Source organism: Anolis carolinensis, chromosome 1, assembly GCF_035594765.1.
Source record: "Anolis carolinensis isolate JA03-04 chromosome 1, rAnoCar3.1.pri, whole genome shotgun sequence".
NCBI lineage: Eukaryota > Metazoa > Chordata > Lepidosauria > Squamata > Dactyloidae > Anolis > Anolis carolinensis.
The window spans coordinates 90,025,892-90,047,148 of record NC_085841.1 but is presented as its reverse complement, the minus strand read 5'-3'; the positions used below and the strand labels follow the sequence as shown (position 1 = coordinate 90,047,148).

General features: G+C 37.5%; 2 protein-coding genes across 4 annotated transcripts in view; both read right to left on the bottom strand.

The window, feature by feature from the left end:
• kiaa0408 (KIAA0408 ortholog) overlaps nucleotides 1-13,148 on the bottom strand; it is a 30,114-nt gene extending 16,966 nt beyond the window's left edge. The window contains exons 1-3 of the mRNA XM_008118969.3: nucleotides 12,944-13,148; nucleotides 4,054-4,158; nucleotides 1,239-1,393 (exon numbers count right to left, since the gene is read on the bottom strand). The gene's annotated coding sequence lies outside the window, so the exon portion shown is untranslated. The remainder of the gene's footprint in view (nucleotides 1-1,238; nucleotides 1,394-4,053; nucleotides 4,159-12,943) is intronic.
• Nucleotides 13,003-21,257, bottom strand: part of mtcl3 (MTCL family member 3) — a 29,184-nt gene continuing 20,929 nt past the window's right edge. The window contains exons 5-7 of one of the 3 annotated variants that reach the window (XM_062978936.1): nucleotides 18,573-18,635; nucleotides 15,297-16,472; nucleotides 13,003-13,295 (exon numbers count right to left, since the gene is read on the bottom strand). In XM_062978936.1, coding sequence (XP_062835006.1) covers nucleotides 13,185-13,295; nucleotides 15,297-16,472; nucleotides 18,573-18,635 — 1,350 coding nt within the window. In that variant the 3' untranslated portion in view covers nucleotides 13,003-13,184. Of the gene's footprint in view, nucleotides 13,296-15,296; nucleotides 16,473-18,572; nucleotides 18,639-21,257 lie in introns of all 3 variants that reach the window. The other 2 variants (XM_008118968.3, XM_008118967.3) reach the window with 2 other exon arrangements.

The window sequence follows — 21,257 nt, the reverse complement described above, 5'->3', positions numbered from 1 at the left end:
AAAACTTTCCTTTTTCATGAATCCCAATAGTCCACTTACATATATTGGCTTATGAAGAAGTGGAAAATCAGGACTTCCAAAGGGTTTAATGTATTTGCCTTAGGTGATTCTAAATATTCACTATTGCTTAAAAATATATGAAATACCCTACAAGGGGGGGGGGGGGCAACCAAATCCCATCCAGTCCAGCATTGCTTCTGGAAGCTAGAACTAGGGACATTTATATTTGGTTTTCAACTCTGTGAATCCCTCAGCAAGGATGGCCAAGTAAGATGCTTGATTATGGAAGGTGTTCACTTCCACCCCTCAAAGTAACCTTTTCAAGCTCTGAAAAAATGCTGCTGTTTTCAGTGTCTGAAGAGGGAAATATTTTGAAAATATACTTTATTTGATCTTTTTACTAACTACAGTATATTTCTTTTTTTATTGCTGAACCTAAAATTGTTGCAAATTTTGGGTTATTAAGTAAAATATAAGTTTTTTTTAAAATAATTTTTATCATTGGAAATGGGAATGTTCCTAAATATGCTTCTCAAATAGTAGTGGGTCTTGTGCCAACCATATGAGTTCTTTCTCCTTTTTTCTTCTACTCTTTTTTTCTTTCATCCTTTTTAAATATATGGTAAATAAGGACAGAGGAAGTGATCTATGCTGAATAAGACCAGAGGTGCAAAACAATTGGGATTTAGGGGGCTGCACTGGCTTCCCAGGAGACCTTAGAGGGATGCAGGTCCCTGAAAAAAAAGCCCTTTAAGCCTCCTCCCCACCAACTTCTAGAATGGCAATGTGGGTGTGAAGCCTTTTTTAACAAAAAGAAATAATCCAGAAGTCACGTCGAAGTCATTTGTACCTACAATGGCGGAGCCATAAATATGGTGAAACTGTTCCCCAAAGGATATCTGGGTGCATTTTAGGGTAACACAAAGTTATATTTTTTAAATAAGCAATTAACATCCCTTGGGAAATAACAACTGTTCTGGGGCTTTATTCCACCTATGAGTCACCCTTTTGCCATCTCTGATTTGTCCCTTGATTCATCTAGTCCAGTATTGCCAGCTCTGACTAACAGAAATGATTCTCTAGGACTTTTTCCTAGCCTTTCCAAAACCAGATAAGACACTCTGCCTCCAAGGAATCTTCATGGGAAACAATTCTTAAAAGCACAGTATAAGTATGAAAAAACTGGACAGATTCCGTATTATTCTTTCATAACCAATGGAAGTCAATGAATAGCATACCTGTCCAACACAGCAATCACCACCTTCTTTCTCCAAATCTCATCCTGGTCTGTCGCTGGACTCTGAAACTCCACATGGCTTGGTCTTTCCCCCCCATCTCAGTTTGGCTTCAAAAAGGCTTCGGATTAGACAAATGTAGTTCTGTTTATACCTGGCTGGAAAAAATTAAAACATCTTTATTACAAATCAGAGTCACGGAGAGTTAACAGAGCTGTTCAAAGACAACACAGTGTTTTTCAGAAAGGAGGCCAAGAGGGAATGATTGTTTAAGCAAAAAGGGCCTGGATTTCTTGCAGCAAGCAGCCAGCCGATGAAGATTCCATCACTTCCAGCCAGGACTACAGTGACTGTTGCTCAAAAACAATGTCTTACTTAAAGTTTCCATGGCAGTGAAAGCTTTTTCATAGTATAAATGCCATTTCAAAAAGAGAATGTGCAGCCATTTCAATATTTTTAAAAGTTTGCCCTAATAATTGGGTTTGTTGTTACATTTTTTAAGAGTACAGTATTTTGGAAAGGGAATTAAATTTACTTTTAAACTGACCAATTTAAACAGACATCAAAGGCTTTAAAAGAGCAGTTCCTCTTTGTGTCCATTTGATTTGAACAATATAAAGATTAATCTCTTTCCAGACTTCTGTGTAAAGGGATCAAATAAGGAAAGACTGAACATCTGTTTAATGCAATCATTCAATGAGAAGCAGAAAATGTGCAACTGCTAAAGCACGAGGATGAAAATAATACTTTTCTCCTTAATGTGCATTTCTCTCTTACAAACCATGCACTTACAAAAGAGCTTAGTATGTTAATGGAGAACAAAGCACACAGTGTTTTAAAAATCATTACATGGTAAAGCAGTCTTTGCAATCTACAATCTGTTTCCCACCAAACTACACTTCCAAAGCCACACTGGAGATAATCCAAATGCAATCAAGTTCTGGAAGAGCACAGCTGGAGTCATTACATTACATATAATGCTCGTAAAATAAGATGGCTGGAAGGGAGCTTGGGTCACATAACTCAAGTATAGGCTCCCCTTTATTCAAATATTCTTAGTAGATGAGCACCTATCAACCCGATTGTGATGCAACTCATGCAGGAGAGAATGCATGTCCAGATAGTTAAAGAATTGGCATGGACCCAGAAGATCTTGATCCATGTTTCTTGTGCTCATTCTGTAGCAAGTCAGTTTATGAAACTGAACTTGTCCTCTATAAAATAGGATGCTGGGCAGTAATCACAAACTGAACTAATCACAACAATGCACGTTTGCAAATTACTTCCTTTAAACCGCTACCATGCTTTAGAAAACCATCCACTAAAAATCACATTTGTAAAGCAAAGGTAAAACTTCCTGAGACCCCTCTGATGTCCCAGCCAAGTAACATCATGAGGATACATTTCCCTTTCATTCAAGTTCCCTTTGTTTGTTTGCATGGCTGCTTATGGTTTGGCCATATTTTCTTGTTAATTGTTTCTGTGTACACTAAAGCTCCAGCTGATGTTTACACATTGAGAACTGGGTCACTGCTTAATTTTGCTCAAGCTGGTATTATGGTGCTGACATGCCTCCGAGGACTTCAATTCTTCATCCTTTTCTCATCTCAAATAAATCCGCTCTTCCCTAGGAGAATAGAAGTGAATTTCCTTTTCTCTTGTACACATAGTGGCCAGGGGAAGACAAAAAAAAATCTTGAAGAAATCTCTCCCTTTTTTCTTATACAAGTAGCCCTCAATATATATATAAATGATTCTTCCGCATGTAAATAGGAAAGCATTGCCTTTTACAAGAAAATATCTCTCAAACTCAGTGAAAAAACATTCTTACCCTCACCTGCAGGCGCCTCAAAATTTCAAATGACATGAGAATTGGTCCAGTGGATCTGCAAAGTGCTTATCTGGGGTGCAGAGAGGTGCTGGGGTGAATATGATCAGTCTCAATTCTCTGGAATGTTCCATTCCAGTGTCAAAACTCGAGATACTGACTGCGGTTTTGGATTGCTTTAGAAAACAGCAGGGCATCTGTCCTTTTGCTGCCCTGACACGTCTCCACAGTGTCCTAGCCAAGGTCAGATGCTCAATACAGCAGTAAAACTATGAGAACAATCAATGCCATCTACATCCACTGGACTCCCCCTTCTCTGAAACAAACAAGCTTTCTTTAATAAAAAAGCTTTGCATGCCACAACACTCATTTTAAAATCTCATTCCCCCTGCACACAAACACGCATTGATAAGTCCAAATAGTTTATAATAAATATCCCTCTGTGGAATGGAAAGCAGCTACTAAAAATAACAGGGAGTGACATCAGTCAAGGAGGTGTTATGTTTTAATGGAGAGGAACAAAAGTGGATGCACAGGGCAGTGCTTGAGATAAGCATGGCTTCTTTTGATTTATAGTCATCTCTGTCATTCAACTGTGCCAGATTTTGAGCACGCATTACAAAACCGTTAAGTTTTGAACATAACGGCAGCAGCAGGTTTCTCTACGTAAGTGTGTGCATGCATCTAAAATCCTCTTCTGGTGAATAAAATAAAATTAAAATGCATTTTAAAAATACATGCTGTTAATTCTCTCACTCATTGCTTAGGAAAAACTCATGCTGCCTTTAAAGAAAACCCCAATCCATTTCTAACTGAAATGATTACTGACCTACATTCAAATCCAAGGTGGGGATGGGAAGTAAACAGATGTCTAAATAACCCTTTGGACAGAGCATTTAAGCCCATCTCATTCCGAAAATATTGCCATTTTCCTCAAACGAGAGAAAAAGAACAATAAGTGTTAAAATGAATAGCAAAGAATAGACCTACCTTTTGCAGTAGAAGAATCCCCCTGCGTGTTCCTCAGTCCAAATGTAAAGTTGCAGTGAAAACAGTGAAGTGGGGAAAAGACTTCCAGTTCTGAAATTACTGATCCTTCAAAGAAAGAAAAATTATCAGCTTCTCCATCAAGACAGCCCTTGGAAGTTTATCAGATCAACTTTGCAACTTTTTGCAAACTGAAAAACAGTTCTGTTTAGCATCATCCCAGCAGCTGGTTTCTATGTGACGTCAGCAACAAGGAGGATGGTTTTAGAAGTCTCTTCCAATCCCCAGCCCTGTAACTCTATATCTTCTCATATTTTATGTAAACAACTTCATGTCCAGGACATTTTTAGGTTTTATAGTGGAGCCCAGTTTTAAACCTTGCCAAAGCTGTCTGTGTAAATACTAAAACTACAATAGTCAGGATCACATTTCTTTTACAAAAGACAATTATCTTTCCTTCTTTCCTTTTTACCCAGAGCAAGATTTCTTTTGCTGGAGTACTCAAATATAATTTTCAGAATCACAGTTGTGGCAGAAACCTTCAATTAATTCATAGCTGATCACCCCCCTCAAAATAATAACAATGAATTAAATAAAAACAGACAAATAATCTCTTTTAAAATAAGGCTTATTTTTATGGAGAACTTGATAAATGTCCAACTCCATCTGGCAAAACGACTCTCTTTAACAAGAATGCAGCCTAACAATCCATATTCATGCCTGTGTGTGATGAATTCTGCATATGACTGCCTTTGAAGACTATTCAACAGCTGCAGCTTCAGTGGAATGCACTGACCCCACCTCATGATGGTGGGTGGGTGTCACTTGGAGCACATACAAAGCACACAATATTCCAAGTTTCTGCTGAATGCCTGTTCCCAGCTATCTCAACATGATCCAAGGGGCAAATTTAGATACTTTCTTTATATACTTTCTGTGTTTTAAAATTACTTTGACTCTACACTGTGATTATTAACAAATAAGCCTTCTTCAGGTGTTTGTGGAGTGAAGAAGCAACACAAATGAAGCAGGGCTCTTTCTGGCATGAATAATAGAGCAGGATTGCACTTTGAACCATGCCCACAGAATCAGATGCACTTCCCAGCTCCCTGCATGGCTGGGATGTGATGGTGAGAACTGGGTAGCACTGAAAGATTACTTTGTTGCCTTCAATTCCATGAAATGAGGAGTGGCTGGGGATTCTGGGAGGTCTACACACATACAAACACACACACAGAAGCCTAGACAGATATAGATAAACAGAAGAGATCTAAGTTGATGAATTTGGATCTAAATTGCACAAAGAACATCTAAAGGCAGAAAAGGGTCCGCTGTGCAGAAGTTATTCAACAACAGATTTGGAGCCATGAGCAGGACTGAATGTATACCCATCAGCCCTGCTGTGTCCATAGATTCTTCACTCAGCAAAGAACCAAGTGCTTTGAGTGGATCCTCAACTTGAGTACCGTCTACATACAGGTAGCTCAATCTATGGAAGGTGTTCTGAAATGGATCTCATTGTTTCCATGGCTGTTGTCTAGCCTCAGTAGCTCCTCCCATTGTCTTTTATTTTACGACCTCCTTGAGAGTGCACTCTTCCAACTACCAAGTAAGAATGTAAGGGGCACACTGAACAACTACTCTGAGTCTTCAGAAGCATTTTCCATCTTATCTGAGAAGAATTCTGGGTCATTATAAAAAGCATATTTTAAAAACAAGGATGATCATGGTCATGAGTTCTCATGAAGATTATGTTTTTAAAAATCAAGCAATAAATGCTGTATGCTTAGTGGTGGCTTAGATCAATAGTGGTTTCAGTCTGATATTTGAAGAAGCCATTGAAGTGCTGAAACTATTACCAGCTGAGTATTCTTTATCTGAAATGCTTGGGACCAGAAGTACTTTGAATTCCCCCCCCCCCCCCCCCAGATTTTGGAATACTTGTATTTGTATATGTACCTAGAGAGACCTTCAAGATGGAACCAAAACTAAATATTAAATTGATTGATGTTTCACATATATCTTATACAGATAGCCTGAAGGTAATTTTATATAAATTTTGTGTATACAGAATTATCAGAAAGCAAAGGTGTCACTTATCTTAGCTGCCCATGTGGACAATTTGGGAATATTTTAGATTTTGAACTCTGTATAAGGGATGCTCAACCTGTATGGGGCTAAGGCTCAGTACCTGGACTGCTGCTTTAAACTTCAGATTAGATCCTGGATTTATCCCTCACTGGTGTGGAAACTACTCTATGCTATTGCCTTTAACTCAGGAAATTTTTCCACATAAACATGTACTGAGAAAGCCAGTCGATTTGCTGTGAAAGGTTTGAGTACTGCATTATGTTTGGATGACTACTCAGCTCCAAATGAGGTTATTTGGGTCTCACTGCTGGGTTCCCTATATGGGGATATTTTTGCAAGTTTTTATGTCATGATATGGAAACCAATGACAGGCTTTTGAAAACTCCAGAATTCCCTGGACTATAGTATGAAAACCAATACTCCAATAAAATAATTTTAATCTAGATGACACTTGTTATCTGTCACAAAATAGCTGGATTGATCATTCTAACTAACAATATTCATTATTTGAGAAATAACATGCTTATGTTACATAACATCTGTGGCAGAATTTTTTCAGCAGTTTGAGGCCCACTGCAAATTACTGGCTCAAAAAAAATAGTGTGACTGAGTTTTATCTTCAAAGTTGTGCAGTTATTCCTTTTCCCAGCTTGTTAGGTTTCTGGGAGTGCTGTCAGCTAGGAATTCTTTGACAAAGATTTTTTTTTTAAAGAGTGTTCCTAAATTGAATGGAAATAGCTTGAGGAAAGGCCAGTTTGGCTGCACCAGGGAAGGAAAATACCTATCTTTCTGTGCTCAGTTGCCAGGAAAGAGTCTGTCTGAGGAACGCTGTTTCAGTGATTGGGTCCAAAGGGCACAGGATGATGATGCAGCTCCACCATTTCATTAGAAGGGAATTCAAGCAAATGCACTCCTAAGTTTTTCATTTGCTGTCTTAGAAGAATAGTTAGAACTATTATCAGGACTCAGTCCTATAGCTGGACCATGAAGGCAAAGGGAACTTGAAAAATGATGGTCAAATCTACAAGAGGTCTGATAACAATATGTGGTTGATGTGGTAAGTCTTAGTGCTTTAGGACATTTCAGGCTACTTTTCTGGCTTCGTTTATTTTTTAAAAAAATCTATGGGTTCAGTTTGTTGGCAGTGCTTTTCATATATTTAGTCTATGTCCAGATGCCACATTTTGTTTCACCCTTCTTATCTTCCTTCACATCTTCATCTCAGAAACCATTGCTTAAATGCTATCCCTTTTGGCACTATTTCTTTTTAACAGATTAGGAGTCTGTATATACATATATATGCCAAAACATTTTATGTATTCAACTGTGTACTAAAATGCATAAACTCTGTTTTACAGGGAGTGCCTAATCCAACTTTAAGAACCTATAGAACTATCATAATCAAATAAAGTTCACAGCAGCTGGAGAAAATTGCATAGTACATCACTAATAATGTTCTTAAACATTTGCAAACAAGCAAATATGTCAGCCAACTTCCACTCAACTGCTTCATCAGCATAAGCAAGCAGTCAGGAAAGACAGATAAACTTATTTGGTTTTTTTTCATGGACCATGTGGCTATGCAGCCTTTCCTAGTGTTGGTAGAAAAGAAGAGGCATTCTCACATGTTTTAAAAGGTGCTTTAGGATGTTTTTAAGATGTTTTTTAAGATGTTTTTAAGATGTTTTTTAAATTGTTGATTTTAGCTGGTTCTTGTAAGCCGCTCCGAGCCCTAGGGGAGTGGCGGCATATAAGTTTGAAAAATAAATAAATAAAAAATAAATAAATGCATATGTAACAGCCCTTTTGGCAACAATCATTAATAGACCAAGTTCATCTCCAGATTTCCTATTTGAAAATCCCAATTTTTTTTAAAGCTGTTCTGCTTTGTTCAGACCCCATCTGGAACACTGTGCCCAGTTCTGGGTACCACAATTCAAGAAAGATATTGAGTGTCGAGAGGAGAGTGATCAAAATGATCAAAGGTTTGGAAGCCAGGCCCTATAAAGAGCAGCTTACGGAACTGGATATGTGTAGCCTGGAGAAGAACAGGTAACATGATGGCTATGCTTAAATAATATTTGAAAGGAAGCTATATTGAAGATGGAGCAGGCTTGCTTTCTGAGTAGGACACAAAGCAATTGATTCAAACTGTGGAGAGATTCCATCTAAACATTAGGAAGAATTTTATAATAGTAAAAGCTGTTTGACAATGGAACGCACTTCCCTGGAATGTGGTGGCATCTCCTTCTCTGAAGGTTTTGAAACAGAGACTGGATTATCATGGCAGGGGATTGGACTTGATGGCCCTCATAAGAAATGGGGAAAGGAAAAATGAAAAAGGAAAGACTTGGAACAGTGCACACTTCTGGATGTGGACTTTAGTGAGGTTTATAATGTGCCTTTTTGGGAAAGTTGCTTTCACTTGTGCTTATTTCCAGCATCACACATCATCTCATAGCAAATATTTTAGATCTAGAAAGAGAATCTAGCCCTACATTTTGTTTTCCCTTGTCATAGCAGCAGTATAAAATTAATCTAGTCTATTCCAAGCAAAGGAACTGGAGTGTGATGTTCTTAAGACTCTGGACAAGTTGTAAACAACTCCTGAAGGTCATTTGTAGTTCATCCTCCCCCCTTTAATGACACATGTAGTCACTGTTTCTGGCGAATTTTCTATTTTCCAATGGCTAAGTATATTTCTGCTTGGCCAAGGCACCTGCTTTCTTCCGCTGTGATTCCAAAGCACTGGCGACACATGTCACCAGATCCTTGTCTTATTATATCTGTAACAAGGACCTCTGAGCTCACATGTTTTCAGAGGAAAGAAATATCCCTGTCCTTGAACAAGAGCCTTCACGTTGCCATTGAATGTATTTGTGGCAGCATCACATCAATGTGACCCATGTGCTATTTCAGTGGTGTATCTATCCGTAAGCTGGTCATTTTTGGCAACTTTGGGGGTTTAAATAGGAAGTGAGGATTGCCTTCTTTTCAGCAAAACATCCTTTTTTGTCTTGAAATGATACAACCATCCCTTCCCCTGCTTATTAGTGCCTAAGCAGACATTTGAACAAACATTGTAATGAGTTTTAAAGTTGAAATATAACAGGTAGTCCCAGACTGTTAATCTGGGTGCCACCAAACACAGAGTTAGTACAACTCCAGACCTTGGGTGCAAGTGTGTGGGTTGTGTCACTTCATCTCCCCCTTCTTCTTAATGAAAAAATTGCAGTGGGACCTTACAGGGCTGGGAAACTACAGCTGTTGCATTCAAGTCTGACAAATCATTGGTGCGAGTCATGAATCCACCCTTCTCTAGTTAACAGTATCTTTACTAAGGAAGAAAAAGCATCAAGAATTACCACATTATTGTCGGCACAGTTGTATCATTAATGTTTAAAATTTTATGAGTCAGCTACTCTTAAAGCTGATTTTCCCTCCTCAAGGGAATGATGAAAAAAATGTAGCAAAAACCAATTCACTCTAGTGTTACAAATTTATATGACAGATTTTGGCTGGGAAGAACTGAAATTTTGTAACTCCCATATTACAAAACCCTAAAAATACAGACTGAAGTGGCATGCTGCAAAGCTATCTTGCTTATCGAAAAGAAATAAAGAGAGAAATATCCATACTATTATTCAGTGATCTGTCTCACGCCAAGGCAACTAATTATATTCAAGTGAATGTAGACCTTGGAAAAATTACCTAGATTGACTACAAATCTCTCAGTACCTCGTTCACCCTTTCCTATGAACTGTGGATTCAATAAATGGAGAAGCTAGGCATCACTTCACAGCAAGAAAGCCACTGTTTCCACAAGGATTTCTTCGTAAAATATTGGACTGCTAAGGGCCCCTTTAGATGTTTGTAGAACAGGAGCTTTTCTACATGAAACAATTATAATGCTATTATTCCAATATAAGTAGCAAGCTTCTATTCTCTAGGAATTGCAGTTTAGAAATAGGTAGACTTGTTTGTCAGGGGGCTCTGGTACAGTGGTTCTAAACCTGGGGTCCCCAAATGTTTTTGGCCTTCAACTCGCAGAAATCCTAACATCTGGTAAACTGGCTGGGATTTCTGGGAGTCATAGGCCAAAAACATCTGGGGACCCCCAGGGTGAGAACCACTGCTCTAGTATCTCGTGAAACAACAAGATCCCACATTCCATAGTAGGCAGCCATGACAGAGTGAAATCATAATGCTGTAATTATATAATGTGAATGAGCTCACCCACATTATACCAAAGAAAGTTTGGAATATAAGGAGAAGAAAAGCTGATCTGGCTAAAATTTCCACCTTATTTGTGCATAGGTTCTCAGGTAATCAACAAATGGCCATTAGTTCCATGAGTGAAACAGCAGAGCTATTACTGCTGGATCCATCCTCTACACTGTCCACATTTTAAGAGGTATATCTGTAAAGAAGGGCCTGCTCGAAGTATGTTGTTTCCCCTGTGATGTAAAACTGTGTTAAGATTAGGCAGGGCACTATTTGGGAGCAGGTATGGAGAAGGACCATGTTCCCATTACAAACAAGTACCCAATGTGGGGGATCAGGGTGGTGGTATGTTCTCCGCACAGCAAAAGAAACACTCAAATAGGCTTGGGACTAATTTGCATTGGTTTTCAAAAGGAGTGGCAAATGGATAATAATTCATACATCAGCATCTCAAACACTAATGAGACTCTAGTACAATTAAGTGCCATGTCTAATATTAAAAAGATTTTATTAAAAGCATCCCCCACTGAATTTTTGAGACTTACCTCAGTGTAAACAGCCACAGGATCATTTGTGGAATGCAGTTTTGAACATCATACAACTGTTTATTTAATGAAGAAATGCATGCTTCACTGATACATGTTGTTTTGTTTGCCTCTTTTTACAAAGCCAGTTTACTAGCCAGTTTCGGCTAGTTTCAAGTGTTTTGTAGTTTGGTGAGGGACCAGAAGTCTTTGGGAAATAAGGCTAAAGACTTTGTAAACCTACAGTTCTGGAGATTCCATAGCATTGAGCCATGGCAGTTAAAAGTGGTGTTGAACTGCATTAATTCTGTGTAGATACATCCTAGGTCTTCAAAATTTTATAAGATCAACTTTGCTATCTCACTTAGTTTCTAAGGTGCTATAAGATCCCTTTGTACACAAATATCACTCATTAAAATTTTCACATATACTGTTTCAACACGTGCAATCACAATTGGAAATAGGACATAAAACTAAAAGAACTAATACCGCAATAGAAATCAAAGGGATGGTATTAAATGTTAGTTGATTGGTATGTGAAGAATCTGAGGTACCTCATTCAAATTAGTACATATTTAAAAGCAATAAAATATTCTTCCCATTCATTGTACTTTGGGCATGAATCAACTTCTGCAGATAGCTGATTTAATATCTAATGTAGGAATTAGATATATGCTTTGAATATATATCTCAGTTTGATGGTTCTAATTTAACTGCTTGGCAGATGGTCCACCATTTCTCCATGTATATTTGTTTTGATATGCAAGTACATTACAGAAAATATATATGGAAACTTATCTGGGGCCTTGGTGGAATTAGATGTTTCATGATGGACCCATTGAGCTGAATGCAATGCGCAAGCTGCCTTACACTCCTTGTGTTTGCTGCCAACCTGGAGCTACAACAGAAGTGGGGCTATAAAGGTTGTGAAGCCACCACCCATGATAGGTCAGCTGTATTCTGCTCAAAGGACCTCCTGTGGTGACATGCAGAAGCGAAAACCCGATTTCTGACTTATTACAAAGATCAGATCTCTGCATATACTTTAAGTGCATGCTGTTCTTATTCAGTCTTCTCTATTCCTTCATCAAAATCCAATGTATCAGGGAAATGAATTACAGTAAAATCTCAGGGTAAGATCATGAGAAATGGCTTATAGGTTTAGTACCAAAAAGATATATCCAATAATGAATGCAGAAAGATATCTGCTTAATGACAAGTGAATGAAGTCATCACAAGTTTAGGTCAATTAAATTTGATATTTTCTTTGATACTTCTTATGTTCCCAGCCACTAAACATCATATGCATTCACTACCAAGAAGGCGCCTCTAGGAGCCCCCAGATGGCGTAGTGGACTAAGTGACTTGAAGGTTGGGTTGCTGACCTGAAAGTTGCCAGGTTCGAATCCCACCTGGGGAGAGTGTGGATGAGCTCCCTCTATCAGCTCCAGCTCCATGCGGGGACATGAGAGAAGCCTCCCACAAGGATGGTAAAAACATCAAAACATCCGGGCGTCCCCTGGGCAACGTCCTTGCAGACGGCCAATTCTCTCACTCCAGAAGCAACTCCGGTTGCTCCTGACACGAAAAAAAAAAAAAAACTACCAAGATAGCCATTTGATGTGACAGAGAAATGGTTTTGGACTCAGAAGCTGTCAGTAGAAGTCAGACAAACTCCATGCTGAATTCCTCTTCAGTTCAAAGCTCCTGCTCTGAACTTTTCTATTTGTTAGTTACCTATAAAAAACACTGTGCACATGTATGTTTCTGTGTGTGTATCGAAATGACTGTGATAATCTTCTCTCTGTGAAAATGTGCATCTTTAGAAATATAGCTATATAGTCACACTTGTATTACCCAAACTTTAATGAGTCCATGACTGCAATATTCTATAGAGGAAATGCAGCATTTCTGCTACACTTGATTTTGATCTAGTAAAAACAATATTAGCTGGAAATGTGTACCATTGTTTTTATGCTGAATTTTCTAAAACTGAGAGAGAGAGAGAGAAGTGTAGGAACTGGAATTAAAATAAAATGAATAAATATGCTTACCTGGCATTTTTAATTAGCAGAATTCTGGTTCAGATGTGGAGATGTCTGTTTTTCCCTTCTTTTATTTTTGGCATCTAAGGATGGCTGGTTTCCATTCTTTCAAATGAGTAGTCTTCAGTGTTTTTATAGCAGTGATTACTACAGAAACTATAGCTCTTGAACTTCTTATCTTGAGAGGATGAACATAATGAAACAAACTGAAAATAATACTACAATGAATGGTAAAAATAATGAAAACGATCTACAGCACAAAGAACAGCGTGAAAAGGAAGACAAGTTTAAATATTGTTGCGTAAGAAAGGGATGAAAATAATACAAGGATGAGAATAAGTAAAATGATAGGCTGGAACATCTGGGAAAGCAAATACAAAAACAAGATAATTCTATATTAATGAAACTGCAATTTCAATATTATAAGAGGAAAAACAGAAGCATTGCTTAGGAATCAGATAATTGGAAATTTTAAAGAAGAAAATCCTTCATGCTTCCTGGGTTCTGGCTGTTTCTATTATTTAATTTTACTCTTCAGTTTCATCTGTTTCATTTGGAGAAGCCAAGAAAAACTATACTTGTACAATATATTATTTACTAGGAGAAGACAAAGCATGCAGTTTTGGGATAGTTTAAACTGCCCTCCCTTCTCCCACTGCACTACATTTGGAACATATAGTAAACTAGAAACACATGCAGAAAACATTGCAGGATGTACACTGCATTTTCTGAACTGGGCCATTTAATCATCATTCAAAATGATCCAAGTGGAACACTGCTTACCACGATCTGTGAATGACAAGACAGCAAAGATAAAAGAGTCCATGGCAACTTATATATAGGAGGGAATGGTTCTACGAATGTTGCTTCTTTGGATGCCATGCATGTGAGAAAGTTAAAACTGAATTTTGCCAGTGAATCACACCAAATGATTATCCATCCCTGCTCTTTAAAACATATCGTAAAGGCTCAAAGTAAACTGTTCCCCTTTTCAAATTGTCCCCCATTTCTATTGCTCAAAAGAAGACTGCCTCTGCTTCAAAGCCCAGTGATAAACTTCTCTCCAAAACCGTGTTTGATCATTTAAAAGTGCCACTACTGTATCTTGAAAAAAAACAATTCTCTGAGTTAACTATATGATGATAGCAAAAGTGATTCTTTTAGACTGCTTGGAGTTATCTATCTGTTTCTCTTGATTATTCAAGTTTCATCATTATATAAGAGGAAGAAACTATGTCTGAAAATAGGCTAGCTATATAATTTGAAAAACAAAATTTTATCAGCTAAGGCTAGTAAACAGGAGATATAATACTAAAGATTGAAGTACCCATACAATACCAGTAGCAACACTCTTTACATTTTATGGCATATAGTTATTTCTTTTTATCCAAAATTATTCAAATGTTTCAATTGCCGATAACTATATGTGAGGCTATATGTTTCCAATTATGCTTTCCTTGTAATTATTTCTTGATTTCATTCTTGCTACCTTCTTGCATTGATTGCAAAGGACTCCCCAAATATCTAGTTAACAATTTAAGAGGAATTTTGAATGTAACACAAACTACAGGAGAAGGAATTGTCTTGCTCACAGATTCACATCCTGGAACAAAAAGTAATACAATCTCTATCAGAACCCTCTCCTTATTAGACAGTTCTTCTTATAACATATGCCCTGAATATCAGTGTAGAAACATTTGAGGTGCTAAATTGAGGTAGGTTTTTGACACCATGGAGAGCTCCTTGAAAGGGTAAGCTACAACCCAGAGCATTTTCCTCATCCCACTAACACTGAAGGTAACAGCGAGCAGTGGGTGAAAAAATCCAGAGGAAGCAAATGATGGTACCAAGAAAGAGGAATTATTGCCACTGCTTACTACATAGTTGCAGAAATGCAAGTAAGCAGATAGACAAGGCCAACATTACTACTGTTTGCTGCCACACTTACCCCTCTTTCAACCCAAGGAAAAGGACAGACAAGCAAGCTGGTCCTCAACTGGAGCAGCAGCCAGGCAGCTTGGTCAGGTACAAAGTTGTGTACCATGTAGAGATTGGAATATATTTTGGTACTGTGCCTTCCATAAACCCTAGCCAACATATAGTTCAAAAACAGTAATTATTCAAACCTTGGAGGAGCACTAACTTCTAACACTAGCTCTGTTTAACCGTCTGTCACATTGAACAAATATTAGAATTAGGTTGCAAATTATGGTTTAGAATGTTTAAAATTAAGCCTCAGAAATTTAAGACTTCACTCCACCCCTGTATATCATAAGCTTTTTATGAAACTGTTGATGCAATATCTACAATGCATTTTGGGTTAAAACATTTTACCTAGATGGCTTGTTAAGTAAAAATCTACCTGACTCACTGACAAAGGTTCATCTGTAGTCTGATCGTCCGAAGACTTTGGAACTTCCAGTCGGTCAATGAAGGTCTGGAGCTCTTTCCTAAACGCCTTCATCTGAGCATTTATCCGGTACAGTAGTTCATGCTCTCGTATCCTACTGCCATCATCTTCCTCATCCATAAGTCCAAAGAAGTCTCCATTGGCCACAAAAATTCTTGCCTCACTTATGATGGTGCTGGTATCTGAAATCAGCCGGTCTATCGTCTTTCCCAAGCGTTCTGCTTCAGACCGAATGTCCTTCATTTGCTGCCGATCTGTGAAGCTTTTCTGCCATCCTGTTGGGGGAGGGTAGAAAGATCTTGTGGGGGTCAAGCACCGTATATTGCGGACTTCCTCTGAGTCACTTTCTCCACCAATGGGTCCTTCTCTTTTGCGGTGTGGGGGACGTGAATCATCGTCGCTTTCTTTTTTCCCTGCATCACTTTCAGCATCGCTGTCCCTGGGGCTACCTCGGATGCCCAAGTGAGAGGCCAAGTCATAGCGCTGCATGTTGGACATCAGGATTTTGTTTTCATACTGCAATTGCATGACTTTGCCACTGAGTTCATTGATCTGCATGCGTGCAGCTTTCAGCTCCTCTTGCAGGGCTTCAGTCTTGGCACTATCATGGTGCCTTGATGTGTCATGAGCCCCTGTTTTGTATTTGTACTTGTTCAGTTCTGCTGTAATGCGCTTGTTTTGTTCATCTGCATCCGCCAAGTTTCTCCGCAGCAATTCAGTTTCATCCTCAACCAGCTGCAGATGTTGTCGTAACTCAGACAGAGATTCGTTCTGCTCTCCCATGAGAGGGTTGGCTGTCCCTGAGAAATCTTCTCCTCTTAAGTCATCAAGCTCTGCTTTTAACCCTCTGTTTTCAACTTCCAGTTCCACAATTTTCCTTCCCAGAATATTGGCTTCTTCCTCAACTAGCCTCAGACGAAGCTTGAGTTCTGATTCTCTTGTGGTAGGTGGGCCCCCGGCTTCCCCTTTTGGCAAAGGACTGTCTAGATCACCATAAAAGGACCTATACTTCTGAAGCTCGTGCTCAAATCTGTCCTTCTCCTTGTCTATTTTAGCCATTTTTTTCCTCATCAGGGCAGCTTCTTCTTTAACAAACTGTAACTGGCATTTCAGATCTTCACTGTCCTCCTTATAAAAGCAAAGAATATTTGATAGCAGCTTTAGATACAAATTGAGAACATTTGATAATATTCAACAAAATGTGTAGAGCACAGACCCAAGGTGTTTCATGAGAATATTCCCATCGATCTTAACATAGGTGTGATACCTCTTGAAACCTATTTCTAATACCCTAACTCCACAGAGACTAGGTATATTATAATTGTTGTGGCTGGCATTCCATTTGTGAAATACACTTACTTCTAGCTTTCCTATGTGTGCTTGTGCAGGTGGGGAGAAATTATTTTCCTCCCTCCTGCAATGATTAAAACTTCTCCCAAGCTGCCATATTTTACTTTCTGTGACCTATCTCTACCAAAATGGCTGTTTACTGATGGAGAGAGGGAGGGTAGTGATTGTGAAGTTTCCGGCTTTGTGTCTATAGCAGTATGCATTGTGAAGACCAAAGGTCTTCCTGAAATCTTGGAGAACCTTATCATCACTCTGCAGCCCATCACAGACACATAGTTAGAATGTTCTCTGCTGCTGTCCCGCATGCTCCATTGTATCATGGTTGCAAGATAAAAGCGTGATCTAAATAAATATAAGGAAGATGATAATTATAATTGTTCAATAAATGCCCATGTTGAGATGTATGGGGAAGTACATTATGTTGAGTGATGTGAGTACATTAAAGGTAGGGTACTTGCCTGGAACTTTTCAGTTCATCTTTCGATGCAAGATCTGAATCCTTGTGTTGTAAATTATAATAGGTTGGTAATGTTCAGCAAAATAATAGTAAAGGTTGAGTATCCCTTATCCGAAATGCTGGGACTAAAACTATTTTGATTTTTGATTTTTAGGTTTCAGAATATAGTACTCGTATTTCCATATATGTATATAATGAGATATCTTGGATGCAGGGTCCAAGTCTGAACAAAAAAATAATTTATGTTTCATATGTATCTTTTATAAATAGGCATAAAAGTAATTTTTACAATATGTTTAACATTTTTGTGTATAAAATTAAGTTTCTGTAAATAATAATAATAATAATAATAATAATAATAATAATAATAGTACACTTTTATTTGTATCCCTCCCCTCTCTCCGAGGGGACTCAGAGCGGCTTACAGCAATGTAACAATATCAACAAGATAAATGATAATAAACATATAGACAATTTAACCATTCAAACCAGTGATTCCCAAAGTGGGCATTACTGCCCCCTGGTGGGTGCTGCAGCGATTGAGGGGGGTGGTGATGGCCACAGGTGCATTTCAAATGTTTTAATTTTTTCTGTATTACTTTTCTATTCTGAGTTCAAAAAACAGTTTCATAATTTCAAACTTCAATGTTCTAATTTACACCTTTCTTTACTACATTTTACGAAAAAGGTAGAAACATTAATACATATATCTTTCTGTTTAATTGCTATTAAAATTTTTAAAAAATAATTTCCAGGGGGCGCTGAGTAATATTTTTTCTGGAAAGGGGGGTGTAGGCCAAATACGTTTGGGAACCACTGATTCAAACCATTTGAAAGCGAAAGTGCGGTTATCTCAACTGTCCATATGGACAGTTTTGGATTTTGGAATATTTTAGAATTCCAGATAAGGGATGTTCAACTTGTACTGTAGTAGAAATAGTAGTAAATAATAATAATAATAATAATAATAATATCTCCAGTACTTTATTTTCAAGATAATACAGTAATGGAAAATAAAAATCAATAGTCTCTCGGTATTAAATCAAAAGAGTATAGATTCAAATAACTCTTCTACAATTAACAGCCATAATATAAATAATAGCTGAAGGTAATAAAATAAATTCAGGCATAGCACCACATACTTGTATAGCTAAAAGCATTGTTTTAGATGTTAACACACATTTAAATATTTGGGATGTGTACTAGAAAATGGCTGCTATAGCACAGCCCTGGCTCCACCATAGCTGACTAATGAACAACTTGCACACATGACTGCAATTCTCATCATTCTTTACCACAAAATATCCTGACTAGAACTGTTGGAAGTTGCAGTCCCAAATAACTGGAGAACTAGACGTTTTCCTTCTCCAGTGTACAGAATGGTACCACAGCATAGCATAGACAGAATCATTTGAACTCACTTCAGTCTGCTGTGACTTTTTCTCTGATTTTTGCAAGTCTTTGCTTCCTCTTCTTTTTGTTGACTGCTGTAGAGGAAAGATCAAATATAGTAAATATCTGTGTGAAAAGTGATCTACCAACTTGCCATTTAAAGCACATGAACATTTTTGGCCACTTAATTGTTTAGTTGATGCTGCTGTTGCCCTGTCTTTAGGAGGTGGGGGAAGAAAGAAAAGAAAAGAAAAAGAGAACTGTGTGTTAGACAACTAATGATAATGATATACATATTTAAAAACAAAGTTTTAATTTAGGCAAATTATAAATGCCAGGAATATACATAACAATGTGTAAAAATTGTTTTGCTTGTTATTACTGGCCATGGTGCCTGGATGGTTCTGGGAAATTTAATCTGAAAAGGTAAATTTTCCAAGCTGTTATTTATAACCTACAGCTGGGAATGCTTTAAATATTAAAAATATTTCATAAAGAGACAAAGCAAAAATCCTTCCCAGAAACAAGTGGCCAGGTAATGCATTTAATTGCAATCAGGATTTCATACAAAAAAACTATTGAAATAACTGAGCCAAGACCAAAAAGAATCTGAAGCATAATCTTCAAGTTTTAAGTACAAGAAGTAATCATGTTCAAATTTTATATACAAAACTTCCCAGATGAAACATTAAGATATCCCAGATTAAAAACAAACAAACAAAACTAGAATAGCACAAATGGGTTGAATATCTAGACAAATCAGGCATTCAAGACAAGGGATTAACAATTTCAGATATAATTCTAGGGAGCATTATTTCAGCACAACACTGGCGGTGGTGCTACACTGTGGAAGAAATGCAGTTTGGCACCACTTTAACTACTATGGTGCAATGCTGTAGAATCATGGGATTTGTAATTTGGTGAGGCACTAGCACCTTTGGCAGAGAAGGCTACATACTTTGTAAAACTACCACTCCTAGGATTCCATAGAACTGAATCAAGGCAGATAAAGTGCTATCAAACTGCTTTGATCTACAGCAGGGGTCCCCAAATTAACACCCGGGGGCCACATGCGGCCCATCGAAGCCATTTATCCGGCCCCCGTGGCGGCGGTGGCTCCCTCCTCCACCTCCTCCCTCACCTGGTGTGCGCCTGCCAAAGCTTTGCTTATTTATAAGGGTATTTTAATTATTATTTAATAAATAATTAATTATTAATGGGTGCATTGCCAGTGCTTTTGGTGCACAAAGGAAGAAGGGGGTTGGACTAAATTTCCCAAGGGGTCTTTTCCAATCCTCTTTATTATTATTATTATTATTATTATTATTGACACAAAGACACAGTATAACACACCAAACTATATATATATATATATATATATATATATATACTTATGATGATCTGCTAATAAAACAAAAAGGGAAATTTGAATTAAAAGAGGAAAAAGACATTAAACTTATGTTCCCAAAGTGCTCCTGGTTCCACTTCAGACAGGTATATGACCTCTTCAGGAAAGACAAAGAGATAGGTTTCGCAGACAGAAACAGCTTCTAGGATAATGTAATGAAGAGTGATCAAAAATTAATTACAAAATTATATAAAAAGTTACTAGAGTGGGCTACAGTAAAACATCAGATAGTGCATGGTGAAATGGGCCCAGAATGTGGGACACCAGATTCAATTAAAAAGTTGGGAGAAGGTTTGGAACCAGGGCCTGAGATATACCTATGCATATGACATGCGAGAGAATTGGTTAAAAATGCAATGCAAGTGGTATATCACACCTTACAAAATCTCTAAATGTTATAAGAATAGATCGGGCAAATGTTGGAAGTGTGAGCAACAGACAGGTACTTTTTTTCATTTATGGTGGACTTGTCCCAAAGTCCAACTCTATTGGAAAGACATAAACGAAGCTATACAAATAATTTTAAATACAAAAATTAAAAGCGAACCCGAATATTTCCTACTCGGAATGCTAGACTTTGAACATGATAAAAATAAAGAGATCCTGTTCAATTACTTGGTCACTGCCGCGAGAATAACATATGCCAGGCTTTGGAGACGAAAGGAGATTCCAAATAAGGAGGAATGGTTAAAAAAAGTTATGGAGGTGATGAACTTGGATAGACTTACATATTGGTTATCTCCAATCCAAGGCTTACCAAAGAAAGATACCAACTGGGACCTGGTAAAGGACTATTTAAAACAAATGAAATTTGATCCTATCTGCTGAACAGATACAATCTTAGAGACCGATGAGGACGAAGGGGATGTAGTGATTTACCGATCTCTACAAATATATATATATATATTTAAAAAATCTATGATGAACCAGTTAAAGTCAGATGGAAGTCAACAATTTTTATTTTTATCTTTTACTTTTTATTTTTATTTTTCCTTTTTTTGCTAAATATTTTTATATACTTTTTTCTTTTTCTTTCTTTCTTTTTATCTTGTTTCCTACTTTCTATTAACAATAAGTGTTCTCCCACTTTCGATGTGAAAACTTTATTACTTGCAAATATATACTTTCTTTTTTCTTTTTTTGCCTCCAAATATAAAATTTTTAATAAAAAATATTTCAAAAAAAGAAATGGTATTTCAAGATTCTCTATTTGGCAGATATATCAATTTTATGTTTCATAGGAACTGAATAAAATGCATGGAGAGAGGGTGCTTTCCAGATTCTAAGGGCTGCTTTAAATGTTAGT